This window comes from Panthera onca, chromosome B2 (genome assembly GCF_046562875.1).
Source record: "Panthera onca isolate mPanOnc1 chromosome B2, mPanOnc1 haplotype 2, whole genome shotgun sequence".
In the NCBI taxonomy this organism is placed as follows: domain Eukaryota; kingdom Metazoa; phylum Chordata; class Mammalia; order Carnivora; family Felidae; genus Panthera; species Panthera onca.
The window spans coordinates 35,117,832-35,143,398 of NC_138343.1; the positions used below are offsets into that span (position 1 = coordinate 35,117,832).

The following is a 25,567-nucleotide window of genomic DNA, read 5'->3' on the forward strand; positions in this document are numbered from 1 at the left end:
CTAAAAGGGGGGTGTATAAGGCCAGCCTGGCTAGAGGGGCTCTTGCATCTTCCTTGGAGCAGGCAGGATTTGGGTTTCACCTGGACAATGTCCCGTTCTGCCAGCTTCCCCCGGGAGGAGATCCGCACATCATCACCATCCAGCTCCACCATGGCTGTGTGAGGAGAGGCATTGGGGGTGGGGTGAGTTAATGGTGGGCACCTGGGCCTGACACACCAGTGGAACTTGTCCTCCAATCCCAGGCCAATCCAAGACAGAGACCGTCAGACCAGATCCCCATGTTAGAGATGAGGAAACTGAGGCCAGGAGACAGGAGGAGCCCAACCAGGTGAACCCCTGGCTTCTAGCCCAGTGTTCCAGCTCCCCCACCCTCCCCAAGCTCCCAGGGTTGGAGGAGGGAGGAGTGACTGGGCCTCCTCCCCACAGCCTTGGGATGGGTACACAGCCCGACACACCCTTCCCTGTGCAAACAAACACACCCTTACACCCTGTGCTCACCCAGACAGTCACACCCACCCATGAGCTCTCACTCTTTGGGGAAGGGTCATTCCCAAGGGCCTGAAGCCTCTGGGGGAATACCTAGGGGGATGGGGACTTACCGTCGAACTCCGCCTGGCCCACGCCAATGATGATGATGGACATGGGCAGTTTGGCAGCCTGGGAGATCATGGGTAGGGGCAGAAAGGGGTGGGTCAACAGAAGACAGAAGGAAAAGAGAAGAAATGGAACAGAAGGATGGAGACACGCAGAAACACAGAAAAGGGGGGAGGCGGAAGGACACAGACAAAGGGAAACCAAGGTGAGGCCCCAGAGAGGAAGAGAGGGTCGAGAGGGTGAAATGGGTCACAGGTCTGCTTTTATGAGACACCCCCATCCCCGCTTCTGTCCCTGGGCCACCAAGTGGGACATCTTTTATGTGGGCAACTAGGAGTGCCAGCTGGGGTGGGAGTCCCTTATACAGGGAGAACACCCAGTAGGGGGAGCCATGTTCCTGGGCCTCCCCGACTCTGGGCTCCCGCTGGACCTGGCCAGGCTGGGCTGGGGTCTGGGGCAGCAGTCCTAGAGATGGGCTAATAAGGGAACCATAGGCATCTAGAGGGAGTGGACCATCTAGGGTGGGTGCAGAGGTCATCGGTAGGACCCTTCATCAGCCGGTGCCCCCTCCGCCCCCCAAACCCCACTGCGTGGAAAGCCTCGTCCCAAGGGTTCCTCTGAAGCAGCGGGAAGGCATGCCCCCCACCCCCATTTTCCTCCCCCTTCCCCACCCCCCCCAGCTCACATTGACGATAGCCTCCTTAGTCTGTGCCATGTCCGAGATGACCCCGTCCGTGATGATCAGCAGCACCGAGTACTGAGAGCCATCCTGCACTGCGGCCGCGGTCCTGGGGTGGGGTGGGGGCTGCTATCTGTCTGGCCCGCTCGGTGTCCCTCCCCGCCCCCCACACTTTGGTGGGGACAAGCCTTTAGCCGGAGGGGAGTCTCTTTAGGGTCGGAGCTCTCTGAAAGGCGGGTCGACGGGAAGAGACACCTCCTCCCACCTTCCCAAGAGGACAGGGGTGGGCACGAAGGCCGTGTGAAGATGTTGGGATGGGCGTCCAGTGGCCCCGGCACTCACCTGGCCACGTGGGTGACCACAGGGGCGAAGTTGGTTGGGCCGTAGAGCTGCACCGTGCGCAGGCTGTGGTGGTAGGCCTCCAGGATGCCATCGATGCCGCAGCAGGAGGGGTTCTCCTGGTTGCCGTTCTGGGGGCACCGGGGATGGGGAGGTTGAGCTCAGGAAGGACGGAGGAGTGGGAAGGAGGGCAGCCAGGTGCTCTGTTGGGGGCGGGGCGGGGGTAACGTACAGCCAGGGAGGGGGAGGCCAGCAGGTCTGAGATCTCCTAGACTCTTCTCTGGTCGGGGGTAGGGGAAGAGGAGGGAGCCCCAGGGCAACACATGCTCTGGGTGAGCAGGGTTCCGACCCGTCCCTTGCACCACTCTTTGTACCTGCTCAGGCGGCACCCCCTCCATGAGACCCCTGGCTGCTTCCCTCAGGGGGGCCCCCGGGGCAAACCACTCCGTCCTAAAATGACTGCAGGGTCTGAGTGGCTCTGGAAGGGCCAGCCAACTAACCTGTCCTCCCGTGTCCTGTGCCTGGCACAATTGAGCGTCCCCAGCTCGTGGGAGGGAGGGAGAGAAGGTGGCCTGAGAAAGCATCCCTCAGGTCCCCCATCGCAGCACTAACTCGGGGAGTTTCTGGAATTACCTGTAGTTGCCCATACCCAACGCACACCGCTTTTACCCTGATTTCTGGGGTTTTGGTGGGGGTAGTTTGGCCACGTCTCTACTCCACCTCTACTCGGGTCTTGTCAGAAAAAAGAGGGCAGACCCCACTGCGGGTGGCATCAGACATGGAGGGGAGATGCTGGTGAGCCAGCTGGGGAGTGGGCTTCTGGAGGCCCTGCTACAAGTCCCCCTACACACAGCAGGCAGCTTACCGCCCCCCCACCCCCCGCCCAAGGGCTGCGCGGATGTCCCCTTGCCCCAGGCTCGTCACCACGCCCCAAACCTGGTGGGCCCTCAGCCTGTCCTCCCAGGACCTCCTACCAGCGGGAACTCGTGGGACACCCTTCCATCAGGGGGTAGCTTGGCCCCGAAGCCAAGGGCAGGGAACATCTTGTCGCTGTCATAGTGCTGGATGATCTCCCCGACGGCAGTCAGCGCCAGTGCATAGGCGTTCAGCTGGTAGGGGCTCATGTAGTGCAGGGACGTGGACTGCGAGGGGTTCCCTGCAACACGGGACACGGGAACATTTGCTGGTGTCGACACGCCAAGCACCCCGGGCTCAGAATGCAGTGGGGGGTGCCCAAGGCACCCCTAATTTGATTTATTTATCCTCGACTCCTTTCTCTCTTGCCACACCTTCAATCCTTTAGTAACTCCTGGTTGCTAAACCTTCAAAATATATGCAGAATCCCATCTGCTGTCCCCAGCTCTGTGACACCACCAGCCACTCACCTGCAGGACGGCAGCAGCCCAGCCCAGCTCTCGGCCTCTGCCCTGGGGACTGCCGTCCAGCCAGACGAGCCTGTCAAACCCCAGGCAGCTAGATCATGCCTCTTCTCTCCTCCAAATGCTCCCATGCTCCTATCCCACCCAGTCCCAACCGGGGCGGGGGGCGCCCACAGGCCCCACGGGGTCTGGCCTCCGCTTACCTCCCTCCTGGCCTCCTGCCACCCCTGGCACCCCCTCCTGTCACCCACTCAGGCCTGGCCCCTTACCATCCCCACCTCAGAGCCTCTGCAATGGTGGTTCCCTCTGGGACACTTTTCTATAAATGTGTACATGGTGTGTGGTCTTCCTGAGCAGACTCCTGAAAATTACAGCCTCCCCCAACGCTCCCTGTCCCTCTTCCTGCTTACATTTTCTCCATAGCCCTTGTCACCACTGACAATGCCCGCATTTTACCTATTTGTTTATTAATGAGGGGCACTCTGGCATAGACTGCCAAGGTACAGATCCTGTCTCTATCTGTGTGCTCGTGGATGGTTCCTTAACCTCTCAGCCTCAGTTCCTCGTGCGTAGAGTGGGGATAATAGTCTCACCTCCTGGGATTGATGTGAGGCGTCGTGATGTGTTACTGGAACTCCCCTCATTGTAATGACAAGGCCCCTTCCAGCTCTGACTTCTACCACTCTAGGATGCTAGGGCCCACCTGAGGAGTCCAAAACCTGGGCTCCTTCTGACAGACACGGAAATGGGCACTGAGCACCGCTAATGGAGGTCCAGACTCCAAGGAAGGTTGTGAAGTTTCTAACAGTGTAAAGTGGGGCACTGATTGTTCCTGGTGACTCGGTCATAGCCCAACCCTGGAGAAGGTCAGAGGAGGGAAGGGAGCTGGGACAGGCCCAGCGAGGGTGGGAACTGGGGCTCCTGCCCTCGCTGAGGACCACAGAGCTCTGCTCGGCCTGAAAGCTGGCCTGCACAAAGGATGTGAGATTTAATCCCGTGAGGAAACACTTTTTCTCCATGTGCTGTTTGTGGGCCCAGAGTAGCACTGCCCTATCTTTGAAGGAAGACTGGGTGCCCTCAAGGGCAAGGCTGTGCCTCAGGGCACATAGGTCCAGAGCCCAGATTTATTAGACCGTGGTCCAGTCTGGGGATGCCTTCGCCATTTTGATTATACTTTGGCTCTCCAGGCTTAAGTACCTTCTTTTTGGTGAGGATGAGGCCAGAGAATATGGGAGATCTGGCTCCCAGCTAGGGCCAACTACCACAGCTCTGAAAAGTGCCACCCATCCCTTTCCAGCCCCAGCCCCACGCCAGCTCCTCTGCCCATCCCCCACTCACCATTGGAGGCCGTGAAATCGATGGCCACCGTGAAGTTGATCTGGGTCCTAAAAAAGGAAGAGGAGCAGGGGAGTTAACTGGACAGGTGGCAATCTGGCTTCCACCCCAGCCCCACGGCTTGCCAGGCATGTGGCTTTGGTGGAGTCCCTTGTCTTCCAGCTCTGGAAAACAGGGATAGTAATGCCAGCCACAGCCTCCCCCCAGAGGATTGTTGTGAGTATAAGAGGTAGGCAGTGCGAAAGTTCTTTGAGGATGATTCCTTTCCATGTGGACACCTGGTGACGATGACTTATTTATTCTCCCAACCCTGCACCTGGGCCCGCCTGAGTTAGGTGAAGTAGGGTCCCACTGTGTTTCTGGTTCAAATTTGGAGTCAGATTCGGGGTTCACGCTTACTTGACAAAAAAAGAGAGACAGAGATATTGTGCATCTCTGAGGGAAGAACAACACCCCACTTATGATGCTGCCTTGCCAAAAGCTGGAACGTGAATCCTACTGAACTTCCAGATCTCCCAGTTGTTTACAGGAAATACAAGGGACAGAAGAACATATTAAATGACAGCAGGGGGATGCAGCCAGAAAAGTCAGTCTGGGGGCAGCAGTGAGGAGTCCAGGGCCCCTGCAGACCTCATGAATCAGAATCCCTTGGCGAGGAGCAGGAATCTGTTTCAGCAAAGCCTCAGGTACTTGGGGGAATCAACAGATAAAAAGAGAATTAAGGGACAAACGGACTAATCACAATATATTGATCTTACCTGGATTTCTGATTCAAACAAGCCAATTAAGTAAGACAACGGGGGAAATTCGCACACTGAAAAGGTCTTTGGTATTAAGGAACTGTTTGGTTTGTAGGTGTAATTATGGTATTATGGGTACATTTTACAAAGAGAAAGTTCTTGGGACCCCTGGCTGGCTCAGTCGGTAGAGCATGCAACTCTTGATGTTGGGGTTGTAAGTTCGAGCCCCACGTTGGGTGTAGAGATTGCTTAAAAATGAAATCTTTTAAAAAAATAAAATAGGGGCGCCTGGGTGGCTCAGTCGGTTAAGCATCCGACTTCAGCTCAGGTCATGATCTCACAGATTCGTGGGTTTGAACCCCACGTCGGGCTCTCTGCGAACAGCTTGGAGCCTGCTTCAGATTCTGTCTCCCTCTCTGTCTCTACCCCTCCTCCACTTGTGATTTCTCTCCTTCTCTCTCTCTCTCTCAAAAATAAACATTAAAAAGTAAATATAAATAAAATCTAATTTCTTTTATTAAAAAAAAGAAAGTCTTTAAATTTTAGGGGTGCCTGGGTGGCTCAGTCGGTTAAGCATCCAACTTCAGCTCAGGTCATGATCTCACAGTCCGTGGGTTCGAGCCCCGCATTAGGCTCTGTGCTGACAGCTCAGAACCTGGAACCTGCTTTGGATTCTGTGTTTCCCTGTCTCTCTGCCCCTCCCCTGCTCATGCTCTGTCTCTGTCTAAAAAAAAAGTCCTTATATTTTAGAGCTATATCCTGAAGTATTTGGGGGAATGAAATAGGATGTCTGAGATTTGCTTCAAAATAATTGGATGAGGGGCGCCTGGATGGCTCAGTTGGTTGAGGGTCTGACTTCAGCTCGGGTCATGATCTCCCAGTTTGTGAGCTGGAGCCCCACATCAGGCTCACTGCTGTTGGTGTAGAGCCACTTCAGATCCTCTGTCCCCCCTCTCTCTCTGCCTTTCCCCTGCTTGCTCTCTCTCTCTCTCTCAAAAATAAACATTTAAATTAAACTAACTGGGTGAAAGGAAGCATGCATGGAACAAGGCTGGCCAGCAGTTGGTAACTGCTGAATCTGGGTGAAGGGTACTTGGGGTTTCATTACGCCTTCTCTCTACTTTTGCATGTATTTGGAATTTTTCTGTAATAAAACGTTTGGTTTTGAGGCTTCAGATTCAGGGGGAAGCTTTCTGAGGGTTTGGCTGTTCTAGGTTCTGTGCTAGATGCTGACAGAACAAAGCCGACAAGGGGCATCTGGGTGGCTCAGTCGGTTAAGCGTCCGGCTTCAGCTCAGGTCACGATCTCACAGTTTTTGAGTTCGAGCCCCGCATCAGGCTCTGTGCTGACAGCTCGGAGCCTGGAGCCTGTTTCAGATTCTGTGTCTCCCTCTCTCTCTGCCCCTCCCCTGCTCACACTCTGTGTCTGCCTCTCAATAATAAATAAACGTTAAAAAAAAAAATTAAAGAACAAAGCCGACACGATGTGAACCCCTGATAACATCTAGTCTCATGGTTCTAGTGACCACAGAGTCACCAGGGGAATTTGTTTAAGAAGAAGGTCCCAGGGCCCCACTCCAAAGGATATCAGTTCATTTGGGTCTGAGATGGGGCCCCAGAATCTGCTTCTTCAACAGACATTCCCTGCCCTCATCCAGGGATGGATTCTGAAGACGGGGTTCTGGGATCACACCTGGGGACACCCTTCTGGTGGGTCCCAGTTGGGGTGATGTAAGATGGGGCAGGGCTCACTTCATTTGCATTTAGCAGACGGCACCTCTCAGAAGCCAAAGCCCTCTCCCCACCTGACCACAGATGAGCTGCTGCTCACGGGACCATCGTCCCCTAGGAAGGATGAAGGACACGGTTAGCAGGAGACCCAAGCCAGGGTCTGCTGGCCAGAGACGGTCCAGCCCACGCTCTTTCCCCTCGTCTGGTGCCTGGAGGCACAGCATCCAGTGGACTCCAATGTCTGCGAGAGATGCAGCCACCAGGAGGCAAGAGCCTGGGTCCCTCACTGACTGTAGAGCGTCTCACCCATCCCTGCCATCCCATGAATGAAAAATAAACCGTTGTTTGTATTAAGCCTTGAGGTCACAGGATTATCTGTTATAGCAGTTGACCTACCCTATTCATCTCTTTGTGGTCATGTCTCACTGGGGAATAGACAGATCGTGTCTTTGTTAGAGGAAGGGAGACACTTGGAGGGTAAGAGCTCTGCTCTCAGGGCCACTATTGAGAGGGTAGTTCCGGTCTATGGGACCACAGCTGAGGGACACCCACCGGCCCGGCTCTTCCAAATAAGGATGAGGGGAGAGGCAAGCCTCATTCCTTAACTGGTCTTCCCCTGCTCTGGGTTCTGAAACGACTCAGGGAAGGAAGGGGCTGGAAAGCAGGTACATTTAGGGGACAGCTGCTCCCTGCAGGCTCGCCTCTCCAGCCTAAGGGCAGAGCAGGGCAGAAGGCAGGCTGCTGAGCAAGCAGCTCCCTCTGACACCGGGCAGAGGTGGCCAATCCCTCTCTCCAGGTCCAGAGAGGATCCCGGGACAAGAGCATCCATCGGCTGCCTGCCTGGACATGTACCTGGAGCTCTCGCTCCCCGGAGCCAGCTCTCTGGCTCAAGTCTCTGGGGAGGGCGGAGAGAGGTGTGGGGGAGGGCCAGGGAGGCGCCAGCAGCCTCTGAGGGCTCCTCCATGAGACATCGTGGCACCCAACCCTTTAACTCCACTGTCTCCGCCTGCATCACACCCCACCTGGTAGCTGTGAGGCAGGCAGGGCCACGATCATTCATTACTGTGGAAGAAATGCAGCATGTGGTGACAGAGGAACCCTGCTGCTGGCTGGGCGTGTGGCCACGGGCAAGTTATGTAAAATGGGAGATAATCATCCTCACCCTGCCCACTGTGCTCTGTAAATTGGGGGCACTATGCAAATGAGGAGAAACAGGATGTGGACTGCTTGAGAATTAGCAGGTGCCATGGAATGCTTGATGGGATAGAGAAGAGGGCAGTTTTGATGGGGGATGGGAGCAAGGGCAGGGTCTGGAGTAGGTTCAGAGGAGAGGCGGGGGCGGGGGGCAGCGGTGGGGGGGCCCTCTGGGTGACCGCAGGCAGGTGTGTGCTCAGTGGGTAGGAGAGCTCGCAACCTTGAAACCAGTTTCAAGGCGACAGGGAGTGGTGTCATGGGAGAGTAAGTGTGGCTTCCCAGGGCCTGACTTTTCCCTCTGCCCTGGAGAGCCCGGCAGCCAAGTGCCCACTTGGCTGGGATGAGCCTTTGGCACCTGCCCTGTCTTCTTTCCAGACAGGTGTAGTCACTCACCTGCCAGCACCTGTGGGCTCTCGGCTTCCCACACCCTGACCTGGCACCTGTTCTGGCAGGGAGCACACTAACCTCACCTTGGAGTCAGACTCTCTTTCCGAAAGCTGTTGGCTGGAGCCTCCAGGCTTCCCTGCCTGCCTCGGCCTGGATGCCAACCCCTCTGGCTCTTTCTGCTTCTTACACTCGTGTCTGACCACCTGGGACCATCTATCTGATGGCTCAGCCCCCAATGCCTCCTGTCCCTTGTATGTCCTTGATGACACTGGGCAGGTTAATCTTTGCCCCCCCCTCCCCGCCCCCAGCCTCCCCGAAAGACCAGGTATCAGCAGCTCAGAGAAGGAAGGACCATTAGAATTCACTTGACTCCAACTTCTGTGTGTGTGTAAAGGAGGAAACTGATACGAAGGGAGGGAAAGCGACCTGCCCAAAGTAATGGGGCTAAATTAGCAAGTGGCTAAGAAGGGCCGAGAGCCTGGGCCTCCTAACTCCTAGTCCAGGGCTCTTTCCACCGCCTCCCTAAGCCCTTAGTTCTCTTTGCCACGGAGTCCCTACCACCTCCGAATCCCATCCCTGCAAGGGAACCTGATGTGACCCAGGCTGGAGCCTCCACAGCTCAGGAGCCTCCTCTCCGGCCACTCAGGATCCAGGGACATGCACGGCTCCGGGCGAGTTGTTTGAGGCCAGAAATGGGCGTTTGCTCAGGGCTCACAGGCTACGTCTGGGGCCTCAAAGAGGCCAGCGTGGGGCTAGAGCTGCTCATGTCGATGGGTGGGGCCCCCTTCCTCTCCCTGAAGCCAAAGAAACCGGGCTGGATCTCTTCTCACCCTCCTTTGATGTAGTCAAGAAACGTGCACTCCGACTCCACCGCAAAGGAAAGCAGCGTGACCTTGAAAACAAAAGGCAGCTTGGTCAGCGGGGAGCCCAGGGTTGGGGGGAGACGGTTCGCTGAGAGTCAGGGGGCACACAGCAGGCCACTTCTGCGGACCCCACTGCATACAGTACCCACAACGACCCTAGAAGTGCAGCTGTGGTCCCATTTTATAGCCAAGGAAACTGGCTTCAAAGAGGTCATGCCATCTGCCCAGGACACGGCTGAGTGAGACTGGAACCCAGGTTGGTCTGACTCCAGAGCCTGCACTCTTGACCTTGATGCCAAACTGCATCCTAGGAGGGCCCTGCCTCTGTCAATGGGGCACAGGGGTCAAGCCAAGAGCACGAGTTTCCCCTAAGTGGACACCGATGTGGAGTGTGGAGGGCAAGGGGGTCTTCCTGACACAGGCCTGAAAACCTGCCAAAGCCGACTAGCTCCACCCTTCCACGTCCTGCTAACTGTCGACCTAAAGCACCCCTCTTTGGTCTGCGCTTATCTTAAACCTTACTTGTCCCGACTCATCCCTCTGGTGTCTCGTGATCCCTGCCTTCTCAGCCCTGAGACCCTCATAAGCAGCCTGTTCTTTCCCTGGAGGTACCTGACGGGGGGCCCCCCTTCAGAGCAGATGCCTTTCGACCTATGCCTCCTGGCGGCTTTGGCATCAGCTCGGCCAAGACAGGCAGCTCCCTGGCACCTCGCTACAATAATGATTTAGGATCATGGAGACAAGTGAAAGCCTGGCTGCCAAAACCAATTAAATGAGGCAAGACTGGGGCAGGGGACCTATCACCTGTGCCAGAGAACTCTACCCTAGAATTTGGGGAAGCCCCTACTGGTGCAGATTCTGCTATCGTGACCAACTCTCTGGGTAGGCCAGGGAGGGCCTCTGCTTGACATCAGCCCAAATAATGGGAAGGTCTGTGGGTGCTGAGCCGGGCCTCGGAGACCCCTACCTGCTGTGGTTATGGTGTCAGGCACCCGGACGGACGAAGCCTCCTTTCACTAGCAGTGGACCATGGCAGTGGCCTCTACCCTGGCCAGCGGTCACCAGATGACCAATGATCATCTTGCAGCCTGGGTGGGGACCCCCAAACCAATTACATCCGTTTTGGGGGTAGGGCTCTTGCCCTGGATCTTTCTGTAGCTCCTCACATGAGTCTAACCGACAGCCGGGGTTGAACCCCACTGCCCCCCACAAGGCTCTGGGCTGAGGCAGCTCCCTAACCTGCCTGACCATACGGATTCACCCAGGGACTTTGTTGCTCAGAGTGTGGTCCCTGGACCAGAAGCAGCAGCAGTAGCACCTTGATACTGCTTAGAATGCAGACATGCAGATTCGTGGCACATTAACAAGATTCCCCGAAGATTCTGCACACAGGAAATTAAGTATGAGAAGCCCTGTACACGGGTTCCCGGGCCTCCTGAAATGGAACCCCAGAGAACTGGACAGGGCACGGGCATTTTAATAAGCATCCTGGACCCTGACTGATTTGTTACGGTGAAGACTGACCTGAAACAAATCATGTCCCCTCTCTGGGCCTCAGTTTCCTTATCTCTGAGAAAACGGAACGAGATCGATGGTTTTCAAACTTTTTTTTTTTTTTAGCAGTACCTCTGAGATTTCTCAGCTGGGGAAGGTGCTGCCTCCCCTAGGGGCATGGGAATGTGTAGGAAAGTTCTGGGGCTCTGCCGATGCCTGGGGCTCTACTGGTAGCCATGGCTGAGACCAGGGGTGCTAAGCGCCCCACGACGCACAGGGAGGTCCTGGGACATGAAGAATGATCCTGCCCCCAATGCTGACAGCCTGCAGCAGACACACTGCAGCTTTGGACAAAGGAAATATTACTCCAACATTCTCCTGACTGAGAAACAGTTACAATCAGTCCCCTTTGAATGAGCAGAGTAATTTGCAGTTTGCAGGCCTGCGTCTCCATCTGTCTGTCACAGCCACCCAGCGCAGTAAGCCGGGCAGGGATGATTTATTCGCCCCATTTTACAGATGGAGAAAATAAGGTTCCTCAGAGGAACCCCAGAGCTCCCTGACTAGGACCTCTTCTGGGTCTGGAGGTGCAGCTTGCTTAACTCTAATGACTAAGTGTGGCTGCATTTGCAGATGGGGCTGTGGACATCTACAGCACAGAGGGACACGAAGGGTACAAATCTTGAATGTATCTGCAGGGCAAAGATGCTGGCTTGTTCTAGAAGTGCACTGTGGGCTCCGCCTCAGGGCCTTTGTACATGCTGATCCCTACAGCTAGAATTCTCTTTCCCCAATATCCTCAATACTTGCTCCCTCCCCTTCTTTGAATCTCTGCTCTAATATCACCTCCTCAGAGAAAAGCTTTCTTTAACTACTTGACATCAAATAGTTATCGTGTCTCTGGCATTCCCCAACACTTTACCTTTTGTATACTTTTTTCTACAGCACTCAAAACCACAGGACAAATACAGATACATGTATGTGTGTATATATATAATTTGTTTTCTGTCTCCCCCACTAAAATATAAGTAACAGAAGGGCAAAGATTTGAGTCTGTCTTGTTCCCAGCTGTATGCCTCATGCCTAGAACATGACAGTGCTCAGTAAACATTTGTTGGATAAATGCATGAATGTCCTGAAGATCAGCCCCCGGAAGCCACGGGGCTAGTGTGATCCTAGGATAGTCGTGGTAAACAGGGGCAGTGCCGGCTGCCAGCGCTCAGTTTAACTATTGGGCTCATTGTCATCTCTAGCTACGACCTTGGTTGTGACTTTCTGCCTCTGTGACCTTGGGCGAGTCACTTCCCTGCCTGCAGCCTTGGTTTCCTCTTTTATGACAAAGGGATGGTAATGTCTGCCTCTCAAGGAAACAACCTATGAAAAAGCACCGGGGTGGGGAATTTCCCACAGCAAGGGCCTCTACTCCTTTTCTGCTTCCTTTCTACAGGAAGTCCCCATGGGAATTTCTCATTCTGTGTCACAGGTATGGCCTACACCATCTACATCTACATCTCCTATCTCCCCGCAGGGGGAGGCTCCATCGGCCCCATCCCTCCCCACCCCCAACGCCCCACGTCTGGTTCCCACACTCTGCACAAGCCCACCCCGCAGACATGCGCACCTCCTGACACCAGACCTAGCTTGGACCTCAGGATGTCTATGCCTGGCTGCAGGGGACGGCGGGGGTGGGAGCGGGGGGGTGGGGGGGGGCGGCGGGTGCCACTCACTGTGCCAGAATTCACGTATTTCTTTTTCTTCATTTTCTTTTTGGGGTTTACCACCTGCAAGAGAAAACAGTCACAGGATAAGAAGGAGTGTTTCCAAGCAGTCAGGGCTGGGCCCCCAGAGCTTCTAACGACCCGAGTATGGCCCCAGCCCCAGCCAGCAGAATGTGGGGTCCAGGGGAGGGGAGGGTCCCGGGAGGTTTTATGAGAGATTGGCATTTAGATTTATACACACGGGCTTCCTGATTAGACCCAGTGTTCCACCACCAAACACAACAGGAGTAATATTTATTTAATCTTCTTCCCCACTGCTCCCCCAAACACGCCCTCCACCCAAAGCAGCCAAAGGAGGTTCGATGTTGCAAAGGGGCCCTGTCTGTGCCTGCCCTTGTGTGTTGGCTCAGGCTGCTCCCCTCACCCCAAATGCCTTCCCCTCCTTCCTCCACCAATTCCCCCTCCCTGAGATCCAGCCCTACTGCTGCCCAGAGGCCTTTGAGGCTCCCCCCTGCCCCCAACACTGCAGTTAGAATTTCCTTAACTGTTCTTCATGTGAAAGCTCTCATTCCAAACCAGACCTGTCATCAGAGAATATATCACAGACCTAGGGGCATATTTAGTAGATGCTAAAAAAAAAAAAAAAAAAAATTACTTGTTGCTGGGCTTAACTCAGTGGTCTCAACTGCCCGCCACCTCCCCCCTCCCAGGCATTTGGCAATGTTTGGAGATATTTTGGTTGTCACACTGGGGGAGAAGGTAGAGGCAAGGGATGCTGTGAAACATCTTGGAGTGCACAGGGCAGCCCCCATCACAGGAAATCATCGAGTCCAAGATGCCGGCAGAACCACGGCTGAGAAGCCCTGGGTGAATGAGGAGGACCAGAACCCTCCGGGGGGATTTCACACCTGCCACATCCGTACTGGGCTTGAGCCTCACCAACTCTTTTGTTTTCACCTGGGAAGCTCAGGCCCAGCCTTTCCCTAATCTGCCATCAAAGGAAGCAAGGTGGTTTGATTTTCACACCCTAGGTCCTCTACAGGTTCCTGGTGAATTCATCCCCCCTCCCCCATCTCCCCAGGGATGGCCAGCTCTGTCTTTAGCAGAGGCCTCTTCTGTCGGAATGAGAGTTGCTATCCATTTCTGGAGATAAGGAAATGAAGGTACAGGGACAGTGACTTGCCTAAGGTCACACAGCTGCTCTGGGTAGTGATCAAACTGGAAACTAGGTTCCAGCCCTCAGCCCGCCTTCCTGCCTACCTGGGTGCCACCTTGATAACAAATACAAACACATTCCTTCACAAATACTTCTGGGGGGGAGGGAGTGGGGGATACCAGTTTCTCTTCTAGAACCTTCACTCCAACTGGAGAAAGATACGATACGTCCTAGGGAGATACAGGACAAGAGATACCAAAAAGGGGAGCCAGAAATGTAAAGGGAGTTGGAGGAAAGAAGGACTGTTCTAGGTCCAGCATCAGTAAGGCTCCCCGGGACAGGTGGTGTTGAAGGCAGGTGCTGAGGACAGGAAGGGTTTGGGGCACGGGGAGACGGAGGGAAGGCATTCCAGTCAGAGGAGATAGTTGCAGGGGGTGGGGGGAGGCAGGGGGCGGGCACAGAACTGGGGTCCAGTTTGACTACAGGGCCACAGAGTGGAAGAGTAAACTGGGCTGGCTGGCAGAGAGCCTAGAGGGGCCAAGCTAAATGTCTGATGACTTCTAAACTAGCAGGGGCAAGATCACAGGTTCTAGGATGCTGGAAGGGGAGGGGAGGGGAGAAGGAGAGACATCAGGGGTACGTTTACCCTCTTGGTTCTGCCACCTACTGGCTGTGTGACCGTAGGCAAGTTACTTAACGTCCCTGGGTTTCAGTTTCCTCATCTATAAAATGGGAATAAAAAGTACCTACCTTATAGAAAGGTATGACGATTAAATAGGTCAATACAAGCAAAGTGTGTAGGACATGGTCCACAATGTAGTAAATACTATATAAGTGTTAGCTGCTATTAATTTTTATTACTATGACCACTACCGCCCCCACTAGTCCAGGTGAGAGGTCATGAGCGGGTTGCTGGAACAGGTAGAGAGCTATGGCAAAACAGCATTGTCAAGAAGTCAACACAGGTCTTGGGCCCGGGGCATGGCTGCGGGAGCAGGAAAGGGGTCAGGGTTGACCAGGTAGACACAGAAGGAAGGAAGAGCTGGTCCCAGGTGGGAAGTTCAGGTGGGAAGGCTGGCCACAGCTCTGCAGGTGGAAATTTGCGAGCCTGGGGAGAGAGCCCATGACAACCTCAGAGCCTCCACAGGTACGAAGGCCACTCGGATGATGTGTTGGTCACAGACACATTCACGGGAAAACCATGTAGTAGGCCAGCTCCAACCCTGCACTGTGCCTCAGTTTCTCAATCTGTCCCATAAGGGTGTGGAACTTTTAGAACTGAATACACCTCAAACTTTTATTCCAAAGTCTCCTCCCAGCTGAGGAGAATAAACATGGACTCCTGGGGGGCTGGGTGTCGCCCAAGGACCTGGCCACAAGCACATTTCTTTGAAGTCTTCTGGGTTACCTTTAAATTAGCCTGTATTCCACATTTCCACTCTCTAATTATAACTGTTTTAATATTAAAGCAATGTTTTGTTCTCAGATCCTCATGTGAAGTGGGCACTGAAGAAACGCCCTGTTTATTCTGAGGTTTCGTGCCCTCCCAGCACCCCACCCTCACCCCACGGTACCAACCTCTCTGGCCCTAAATGGCTGCACCCTGAAGTTCCACGTGGGGGACCATCGCCCCCTGGGGGCCAGCCAGGGAATCTCCCAACTCCCAGGCTGGAATTCTCCGCCTTCTCCTCTCCCTCTCTTCACACCCCCAGGGTCCCGACGGCCCCCCAGGGCAAGTCTGGGGTGGGCCCTCCTGTGCAGGCAAGTCCCTGAATGGCTCTCAGGGGCCAGGAGCTGTGCCAGCTTTGGGAATAGGGAGTGAGACACTGCCCCCACCCTTGAGAACGTCATGGTCCTTGAGGGGACAGGAAGCTTGACAAACAGGTAATAGCCAGGGGGTGGGGGGTGCATAGGAGCACCGAGGAGAGGTATTTACTTCAGACTTTGGGGTGGAGTGCGTGTGCAGGCAGAGAAGGCTTCCTGGAGGAGGAATAATACCCAAAGGGAGTCTCCAAAGATCCACAGACCCAACCAAGTGAAGAAAAGCTAAGGGAGCCCCAGGGGAGGCACCATGGAGTGAAGCACAGAGGCTGAGCCAGCAGGGCGGTTCAGAGAGCCTTGGACAGCATAATGGGGCTGACAGTGGCGGAAGGCAGGGAGAGAAGGAGCAAGACCCCAGGGCCTCCTAGGGGTGGGATATGTGAGTTTACTTACGCACGCCCACTGGTTGCGGATTGCAGGCTGCTGGGGTGTGGAGGAGCTTGGACTCTACCCTGTGGGTCAAGGGCCCTGCAGACTCTCAGCTGGGGTGAGGGCGTCTTTCGGAACCTCCTCCCCACTCCTCTGCATGAACCGGGCTGACGCAGTAGGGGGGATGCACAGCCAAGGGTTAAGGAGGGCAGCGAGGTGGTCAGACTGCCATTTTGGAGGAGCCCTTGGATTACTGAGTGGAGGACGGTAGGAGGTGGGAAGGCCGTTAGGGGGCCGTTGCAAAGCCCCCCACGCGGGGGAGATCATGGCGGTGGAGGTGAATGGGAATGGAGGGAACAAATGTCAGAATGTGTAGGTGGTAGGATTCAGTTGTGGACTGCATGTGGGGTGAGGGGCAAGAGGTGTCAAGGGTGACTCCCGAGGTGCCCCCCATGACGACCGCCCAGGAGTTGGAGCCTGCTGGCCAGGGAGAGGGGACAGCTGTGGAGAGGCCTTCAGTTTGGGAAGGCTGAGTCTGAGGAGTGGCCAGCAGACAGCTGGACATAGGAGTCAGACACCCAGGGTGATGCCGGGGCCCAGGAGAAGGGTCTTTCCTGACAGAAGCCTGTTTTCCCTTCAGACAATTTGGACTCTAGAAAGGCCTTTCAGTGACCCCCGCCCCATACTGCAAGCCCTGCCAGAGTTGAATTCCTTTTCTACCTGATGGTGTTTCTGATGGGGAAAACAAGTCAACCCAACCTTGTCTGCTTTGAGCTTGAGAGATCATGGCCTCTTCAGAGCCTGTCAAGCACCCTTAAAAGCCAAACTCCCAAAGATGTAATCCCTTCACTTCACTTCCCTAAAAAATCTCCTTAAAGGAAGCCAGAGAAGGAAAGGATGGGGCCTGCTTCTCTCTGCCTGGTGGGGGAACAAAGACAGCCCTTCCCTTGGCTGATGCGGAAAACAAAGCAATTAACTGTGAGGATCAGAGCCCTTTCAAAGAAATTCACCCACGCTCTATCTTCACAATGGCCTCGTTCAAGGGAGTTCAGTGTGTGCACGGATCATCAGCACCTGCTGGGTGCCCAGCGCTGCCCAGGACCAACACGACAGGAGGCCACAGAAAGGGCTGTCACCTGGCCTGCCCTTAGGGAGCTTCTGTCTAACTGGAACACGAGACCTGCCCACTCAGAACCCAGACACAGGGGGAGGGAGTGAAGAAAGTGTGGAGCGATTCAGACTCAGCGACGGAAGTCAAGGCCTGTTCTTCAACTTCGCTAGCTGAGTGGCTGCTAATGTGAGGAGAGAGCCCAACTGTAGGGCCGTGGTGAAATGTAAATCTCTTGGCACACAGACGCTCAACAGATGATGCTGGAAGACAGCAGTGATGTAATAATAACAACGATCACTAGGGGCCAGGCACTGGTCTAGTGACTTATTTAATTCTCAGTATGCATGGCGCAGAGTGGTTCAGGAACTTAGCCCAGGTCACATAGCTAGGACGTGGTAGCGTCAGGGTAGGGACCCAAGTGGTTATTAGGGTTATAAGTATCTGCAGTTAAGCTGGTCTAGCATGAACCGTGCATGAAGTTCCCAGGGAGGAAGCATGAGGCCGGAGTGGCTGGGAAGGCCACCAGAGGAGGTGGAACTCGGCCAGATTTGGAAGGAGGGAGAGCATCCCGGGAGGGCGAGCACACCCACACACAAAGGCTCAGCAGCGGAAAGTGTCCTTTAAGGGCAAACACTATCATCTCCCGAAAGACTGGGGGCCTTGTCCCAGGTTCTCCAGGTCCCGGTGGAGGGATCCTGACTCCCATTCCTCTGACTCTTTCCTTCCAGAAAAGGTAAGATATTCAGCAGGCCCTGAGACTGGTCTGTTTGAAGGCAGAGGGCCACCTTGAACTCAGGACCTTGGGTCTCAGGCCTCAGAGACTTCTGGTAATGTCCCCCCCCACCGCCCCACCCGCACCCCTACCTCCCACCTTGTTGGAAGTACTCTGTGGAGGCCTCTCCACAGCTGTCCCCTCTCCCTGGCCAGCAGGCTCCAACTGCTACTCAGTGATTTGGAGCCAGACACGTCAACACTGTTTGCCTTTTGATTTTCCACTTACTGAACCGCATGTCTTTGGGCAAATTCCCCAACTTCTCCGAGACTTAGGCTCCTTAACTGTAAAATGGGACAATAACACCCACCTCCCGGGAGAGCGTGCAAATACCCCAGCCCCACACATGGCCCCCTGGAGTCCTCAATGTCTGGGAGTCATGTATTATCAGAGCAGACCCCAGCCCCCAGGGCGCCCACCTCACCTCGTAGATGTTGAACTGGCTCTGCCCACGGGCCAGCTCCCGGTAGCTGGTAGTGAACTCCCCGATGAAGTCGTGGCTGCAAGGGAAGGGCTGCCGCTGAGACCAAGCGGCCCAGGCCGCCCCTTGCCTCTGCCCACCTTCCCGCCTCCCACATCCCTTCCCCTGGCTCCCCATTCTGCTTGGGGCCCTTCTGCAGGGGCGCGTGCCAGCAGAGAAGCTGGGTCCCTGGGGAAGTGTCCAGGGTCACCCATGGGGCGGGAAACCCAGTGGTCACCTAGCAAAGTGCGGGGCCCCGGACGACGGGACTCGGGTTCTTGTCGGAACAAGCCAGCCGTGCAAGGGATTTTGAGGACAACTGGAGAAATTTAAATATGAAACGAATATTCGGTGGTATTCAAGAATGATTGTTCCATGCGTCAGGTGTGATAATGGCATTCGCAGTTATGTAGAAAAAGGTCCTTATTTTTTAGACGTTCTCAATGAGATATTTAGGGGTAAAAACGCCTTGATGTCTGTAATTTAAACTACATCAGCAAAACACAGATAAAGCAAATGTGGCAACATGTAACACTTGTAAAATTCAGATGATAGGCTTAAAAGCATTCATTAAACTCGCCTGTCTTTCTGCGTATTTGGACATTTTCCCATTAACACTTTTTGAAAAGGCCATTTACGCTACGTCCACCCAGGCAGCTGGAGGTGTTTTCTGCGGCGGCCACACCTCCTGGGACTGCCCCCACTGTCACTGTCCCTGGTAGAGGGAACCTGGAGTGCCTTCCGGGGAGTGAGGCCCAAGGCGTGTCCCCGGGGCCTGGCTCTGCCTTGAGTCCACACTGTATTTTGACTACGTATTTATAGCTCTCTGCATTCAGACCATGAGCTCCTCGATGGCAGGCCTCTACGGCATCTGGTGGCTGTCCCCAGTTTTCCCCAGTGAAGGAGAAATATGGGGAGCTCCCGGGTAAGATGAAGTAAATCATGGGTGAAAACATGGAGCTGACGTGCCTGTGATGTGGTTGAAGAGGGGAGGACAGGGGGACAGAGCGAGTTTACAGGTGCTGGGGCACTGGTGTCCTCTCTTGGAAGGCCTTGGGGAAAGGTGAGCTACTTGGCCCGGCCAGGGCCTAACTTAGAGCTGTCTGCACAGCCCTTTACAGTACCTCCTATCCACGTCGCAGACTTGAGAGGCATCGACAGGGAGTAGGGGCCTCTACAATGCCCCCGGCAGTCCCACAGAATGGAGTCACAAACGTCAAGGCATATTTGGTTTTGGTCCAACAGACAAGTAGGAGCCAGTGAGGTTTCTGGACTACAGCCACAGGAGGCCCCTTCTGGTCCTCATCTGTGAATTCCCAGTGAGGCTGCTCCCTGGGGGCACATTCACAGACAGGGAGGGCACTGACCTCCCCAAACCCGACTAGAAAGTGCCACCCTACTGGCCAGGCTTGGCCCTACTCAGGTACTGCTTCGTGGCTCTGGAGACCATTCAAGTGTGTCAAAGCTTGCATTTCCCAGGGCGCCCGGGTGGCTCAGTCGGTAAGCATACTTCTTGGTTTCAGCTCAGGTCATGATCTCACGGTTCATGAGTCGGGCTGTCTGCTGACAATGCGGAGCCTGCTTGGGATTCTCTCTCTCCTGCTCTCTCTGCCCCTCCCCTGCTCTGTGTCTCAAAATAAATAAACTTAAAAAAAATAAAAAGCTTACACTTCCCAAAGCCGACTCCCTCAGGGCCTGCTCCCTGCAAACAGATCCTCTGATGCACCAAGGGCCTCCCCACTAGATTCGGGGGAGTCTCTGAGGGCTGAGCTTGTCTTCTGTGCCCGGTCACCCGGGCCTCTGTGTGCTTAGCCTCACACAGAGAACACATCCATGAATGCTCGGGGGGTCGCTCGGGGGTTGCTAGTTTCTGTACATTAGGATATGCACATTTCAGAAAATCCTAATTCTCCCAAATGTAAGGAGATTTTAGTCACTGGCCAGCCGCTAGGCAGCTATTTTGGGAAAAGAGGCCTCTTATGCCCCTGGAACCTGTCATGCAGGTCACAGAGCCTCCGGTGCTTCAGTGGAGCTGGGCAGGGACAAGCCACTGGAGCTAGGGGACCTCCCACGGGAAGACCCTCTCGCCCCCAGAGCTGTCCCCATCCCTGCTCACCTTTTGTCCTTCTGCCTGCTTACCTGCCATCGCGATCCCAGTCGTACACCTCCACCTTGATGGTCCTGCAAGGCAAAGGGCCCGTGGTGGGATGAACTTGACCCAGCACCTGTGGGGCCTGAACGGGGCCCTTCCCCTGCTCCTGGGCCAGAAGGGGATACAGGGCCCCCCACTAGGCTCCAGCTGCCCTCACTGGAGATGCAGCAGCCCAAGAGACAAAGGAACTATCTTGAGGCCTTTTGGCTAAGGTCTTAGGGACAGTGGCAGCCCGAAAGCTGTGTAGGGACTCCCCCAAGTTTCAGGGAGAATGTGGAAAAACAGCTGCAGACTTCAGTTCACCCCACCTTCTCCTTGGCCACCCCAGAAGGGACACAGGTCCCAGGATGAAGCCATATTGTGAATTTATCAGGGGCGGGGCTGTTGTGGCGGGAGCGAGGCGCTCCCCAGATCTCAGGCCTAACCAGTCTGGGCTCTCCTGGGGAGGGGCGACAAGACTGCAGGTGTGTGTGGTGGGACCCCCGGGTCTGAGGAGTCTGAGTGGTGGGGAGCCAGCCCAGCAGGGAAGGACCCAGAGCCCCTGACTGGGGGATGGCCTGCTGAGCTTTTCCATTGCGACGACTGGCTCCTGAGTGAGGGTGTAATTATCTTCACATTTTAGCCTGGCTGCTTTAATTAGTTTGTTTTGACTCCTGTGCATGGGGCTGGGCTTTGGGAGCCCATTTTATTTTTAGCTCGTTTCCATGGCAACAGGCTAGCAGACCAGAGGTGGGAGGAGGGAGGTGGAGGGCTGCGGGTTAACCCTTGGTGCCAGTGGTCCTCCAGGGACGCCCAGGCAGGGACGAGGAGGGGGGAGCTGCCAGGGTCCCACTGCAGGGTCAGGGTCCGGGGAGGCGGGAGAGGCGTGGGGAGCCGGGGTCTCCAGCCTTCAGTCCTAAGTGGGGCTCGCACAGACCCGTGCCTGGGCCCGTCTTCTATTAACATCTCATCAACTCGCCCATGGCCGCAGCCCATCTCCTCGGGTCTGCGAGGAGGAGGCCTCGGGACTGCGCAGCGCCCAGCAGGAGGCGCTATCCCCCTTCAGATGCGCCTTCACGGCCCCCGGGGCGGGGTGCCGATCCGCCTGCAACAGGGCACATAACTGTTCCCAATGAGGGAACGTCTTGTAGGTTGTGCACCAACCGGATTTTTGTTACCAAAATGTAAAATGGGGCAGGCACAGAAGCCCACCATTTAAAGGAACCCTCTAAATTCTTGTGAAAAACAAAAAAACTATGTCTCTCTGAGGTGAATTGTGTGGAAAGAAAAAAAAAAAAAAATCTAGGCTCCTGAAGGTAGCTGATGAGCTGGAAAGAGAGGAAAGAGGCTGGGGTGCAGACTCAGATGCTGTGGGACCTGGGGATGTCACTGAACCTCTCTGAGCCACAGACCATCATCTTCAAAGAGGGACAACAGCAGCCTTGCAGAACAGCTGCAAAGCAAGTCAGCAAACCCCGCCTGGCACACAGATGGGTCTCTATAAACATGCCTCTTCCTGGGGCACCTGGGTGGCTCAGTCGGTTAAGCACCCGACTCTTGGTTTGGGCTTGCGTCACAATTTCACGGTTTGTGAGACGGAGCTGGGGCATCGGGCTCTGCGCTGACAGCACAGAGCCTGCTTGGGATTCTTTCTCCCTGCCTCTGCCCTCCCCATGTGTTCTCCCTCTCTCTCTCTCAAAAATAGATAAATAAACATTAAAAAAAAAAAAAAAGGAAAAAATTCCTCGTCCTCCTCACTTGGGCATTTGGCCACACTTGGATAGTTTTTCTTTCTTTCTTTCTTTATTTTATTTTTTATTTAAAAAAAAATTTTTTTTTTAACGTTTATTTTTGAGACAGAGAGAGACAGAGCATGAACAGGGGAGGGTCAGAGAGAGGGAGACACAGAATCTGAAACAGGCTCCAGGCTCTGAGCAGTCAGCACAGAGCCCGACGCGGGGCTTGAACTCACGGACCTCGAGATCATGACCTGAGCTGAAGTCGGCCGCTTAACCGACTGAGCCACCCAGGCGCCCCTTGGATAGTTTTTCATATGAAATTTATTTAAATCAGGGACACCCATGCCTGGGTGCCTGGGCTCTGCCACTTCCAATTCCTGGAACGACAAGGCTGGACATGACCTTCGTGGCATCCAAGCCAGGCCACCTGGCAGATCACCAGACACACACAGCCCCAGGTCCAGTTCTTGGCAGCTCTGGGCAGTGCCCCGGGATCTAGTTTAAAGGTTTCCCTAGCGCCTCTGCTGTGCATGTTCTGGAGTGATAACCTCCAGCCCCCTCATATTTGGATGGGGAAACTGAGCCCTAAGAGCTCCCAGTGATGTGCCCAGGGTCACAGAGCGGGTGAGGGTCAGAGCCAGGACCCTGCGTCACAATGCCAAAGTCCCCCAGTCCTTCCCAGAGCCATGCAGCTCTGTAGGGGACATCCAGGAACCCCAGGGAGGAGTGCTGGTCACCAACACCAGCCTCTCAGGCGACTCGATCAGTGACAGCCACATGCTCAGAGGCTGTAGGAGGACCTCAGTTACAGCCACAGCCTTGGATACCCCCAAAAAAAAATCACTGGGGAGCTTTTCTTTAAAACTCCCAGGGCCACAGGGCCTGATTCAATTGGTCTGGATAGTACTCGGGCACAGGTAGCTTTGGTCAGTCCCCTGGTTGACTGGAATGTGCTCCAGAACCACTGACCTTCTCCAGATGAGAGCACTGATTTTCCAACCTGGTTGCATACCGGATCCCTGGCGAGCATTAGCAATCCTGAGGCCAATGCCTCACCCCAGAGGTTCAGAATCAGTTGGTCTGGGGTACGGCCTGGGCAGGGGGATTGTTAAAAGCTCCTTGGGGAATGTGACATTGCAGCCGAGGTAAAGACCACTTGGAGTGTGGATTCCTGTGTAAACCCACCCCGGCCTCAGCTGAGGGTTCTAGGGATGGCTGCAGCTTAGGGGGTCAGATTAGCTCAGAGACTGCAGCCTCCAGCGCTGGGGGAGAAGGAGGTGAGAGAAGCGGCACCCAAGACAGGGGAAGGCAGAGGCAGAAGCCAGACACGGCTCTGACTACTCTATGGACAGTTCTGTCACTGTCCAGCCCTGGCTGGGCTGCCCTGGGTCACCTCGTGTGCCACTTGTGGGCTGCGGGCCTTGGCTCCAACTCCTTAGCACAGGCCTAATAAAGGCTCATATCAGACCAACTGTGATTTCTGGGGACCACACAATAGAGAAGGGGCTCCTGGGTACAGGACAGTGAAATGGGCCTCTGCTACCCACGGAATGAACGTCTTATTTGACATTTAAGGCTCAGAACACGGAGCCCCTAATCTGAGAGGCAGTGAGGTGGCCAGAGAAGGCTGCAGGCTCTGGGTCAGTCCCAGTTCCTCCAGGTACCAGCTGTGTAGCCCTGTGCAACTGGCCTACCCCTCAGGGACTCAGTTTACCCCTCTGTCAAATGGGATCATCGTACCCACTTTGGAGTGCTGTGAGGAGTCAACTATGTCATTCCCGCATCATTCACACCAGCACTGGACACGTGTTGTTCTGTTCCATCTAAAACACTCCAGCCTTTTGTCCAAGACCCTGTCTCCCAAACGATCCCCTATTCACCATGAAAATATCAGCCCCACGACACTAGGGATTTTTGTGTGTTTTGTTCACCGACGTATCTTCAGCTTCTAGAACAGTGCCTAGCATATGGTAGGGAACATAAGTATTATTCAATGCCCGTTGCCCGACTACGATCTAACAACTCCGAGAAGTTACCACCCAGTAACAATCCCCTCCTTCCACAAAATCACAAAGGGAAGCCCAGGGTGTGTGGCTTTCCCCAGGTCACAAGGCGGCTCTGCAGAGCTGGGTGTGTGTGAGCCTCAGCAGGGCAGCAGGGATGAGGGACGCTGGCAAAGGCTGCAGGCCCCCCTCTTGACACACCACTGGCACACGGGCAGCATAGCCTGCCCCCCCCTGCCCCGCCCCAGCAGAGGTGCAGGTCTGCCTCCTAATGAGCGTCTCCCAGGGCAGGAAGAGGTACTGGGCTGACAAGTCCCCTCGCCTGATTGAGTCAGCCCCCCAGTCAACAGTCCTAGAGGCTTCTAGGCCAAGAAGAGGGGGTGTCAGGGCTCACTGAGCAGGCAGCGAGACCGGATGGCAGCGCTCCATGCAACCCCAGCCATACGGCAGGGCCCTAACCTCTTCTGTCGCAGTTCAGTTTCTGCACGTGCGAGCTGGGGAGGAAAGAACTCTCCCAACCCAGGGCACATGTAGTGGCTGGGTCCCTCGGCATGTGGTGGGGTTCAGAGGAGAAGCACTTCCCTTCTCCAGCAGGCTGGCAGAAGCACATGAAGCTTCTATGAGGTGAGAGCCCCCAATTCTGGGGAATCCTCTCCCCAGATGAGGACCCAGGACAACCGACCCTCTTAAAAATCCCCTCATTCAACATTAAGGTGTGAGTGAGTAAGTGGCAGCATCCCAACCAGGGCAATCTGGCTTAAGGGGACTAAATCCTCAAATCACAGAAGGTTCAAGGAGAGAGTAGGGGGGCTTCAGGAAAGGCAGGGGAAGTGCTTCTTGTCATCACCCACTTCACTCCACTGGAGGGCTGGACTTGCTCTGATCTGGAGGCCAGCTCCCCTGATTCCAACTGTGCTCAGCTGGCTCGCGTGGGTTTGGCCTGGAGACACAGCAAAGGCAGGGGGACCCCAAACCGGAGGGCCAAGCCAGAGGCGACTTCTGGAGAAGAGAAATGTCCCTTCTCCTTGTTTTGGCAAGATACAGAAGCTCCAGGCCTCTGTTTCCCCATCTGTGAAATGGGCGTGTCACTAGTACCCAACTTCTGGGTTACTAGCGCGATTTAAATGCACAAAATAAGAGAATGCATTCAAACCAACTAGGACACAATTTGGCCCATGTCTGAAAGACTCAGCAATCTTAACTCATTTCCACCCCCCACCCCCGACTCCCATCATGGCAGGAAAACGATCCTTTCTCACAGATCCCTGGTTCTCATCCTCCTGGCCTCTTTTTCATGATAGGAGTTGATAACTCCCATTTGGATTCTCCCCTCTCAGCGCCCTGCTCACAGCCGCCCTCCCCGCGTACCCTGCTAGCTCTCTGACCATCTCCACTTCTTTCTCCTGCTTCCAACCTGTACGGAGGCCTTGGGCACCCCACCTCTGCCAGCTCTCTGTCCCCCCTGTCCCCTTGGCAGAGCATCGCTGTGCCTGTCCCACAGCCCCTCACCCTGGCTCCCTGTCACACTTCCATTTCTGTCTCTTGACCCCAGC

At 55.0% G+C, this 25,567-nt stretch overlaps 1 protein-coding gene across 4 annotated transcripts in view; it reads right to left on the reverse strand.

Annotated features, from left to right (window-relative positions):
* The window catches only part of CPNE5 (copine 5), a 95,202-nt gene that overhangs the window by 2,926 nt on the left and 66,709 nt on the right, over positions 1-25,567 (reverse strand). For all 4 annotated transcript variants that reach the window (XM_078446860.2, XM_078446861.2, XM_078446864.2 and 1 more), the window contains 10 exons: positions 20,281-20,322; positions 18,106-18,181; positions 12,462-12,515; positions 9,208-9,269; positions 4,330-4,376; positions 2,587-2,768; positions 1,616-1,743; positions 1,280-1,382; positions 600-657; positions 81-154 (listed from right to left, as the gene is read on the reverse strand). In XM_078446860.2, the coding sequence (XP_078302986.2) occupies positions 81-154; positions 600-657; positions 1,280-1,382; positions 1,616-1,743; positions 2,587-2,768; positions 4,330-4,376; positions 9,208-9,269; positions 12,462-12,515; positions 18,106-18,181; positions 20,281-20,322 (826 nt within the window). The remainder of the gene's footprint in view (positions 1-80; positions 155-599; positions 658-1,279; positions 1,383-1,615; positions 1,744-2,586; positions 2,769-4,329; positions 4,377-9,207; positions 9,270-12,461; positions 12,516-18,105; positions 18,182-20,280; positions 20,323-25,567) is intronic.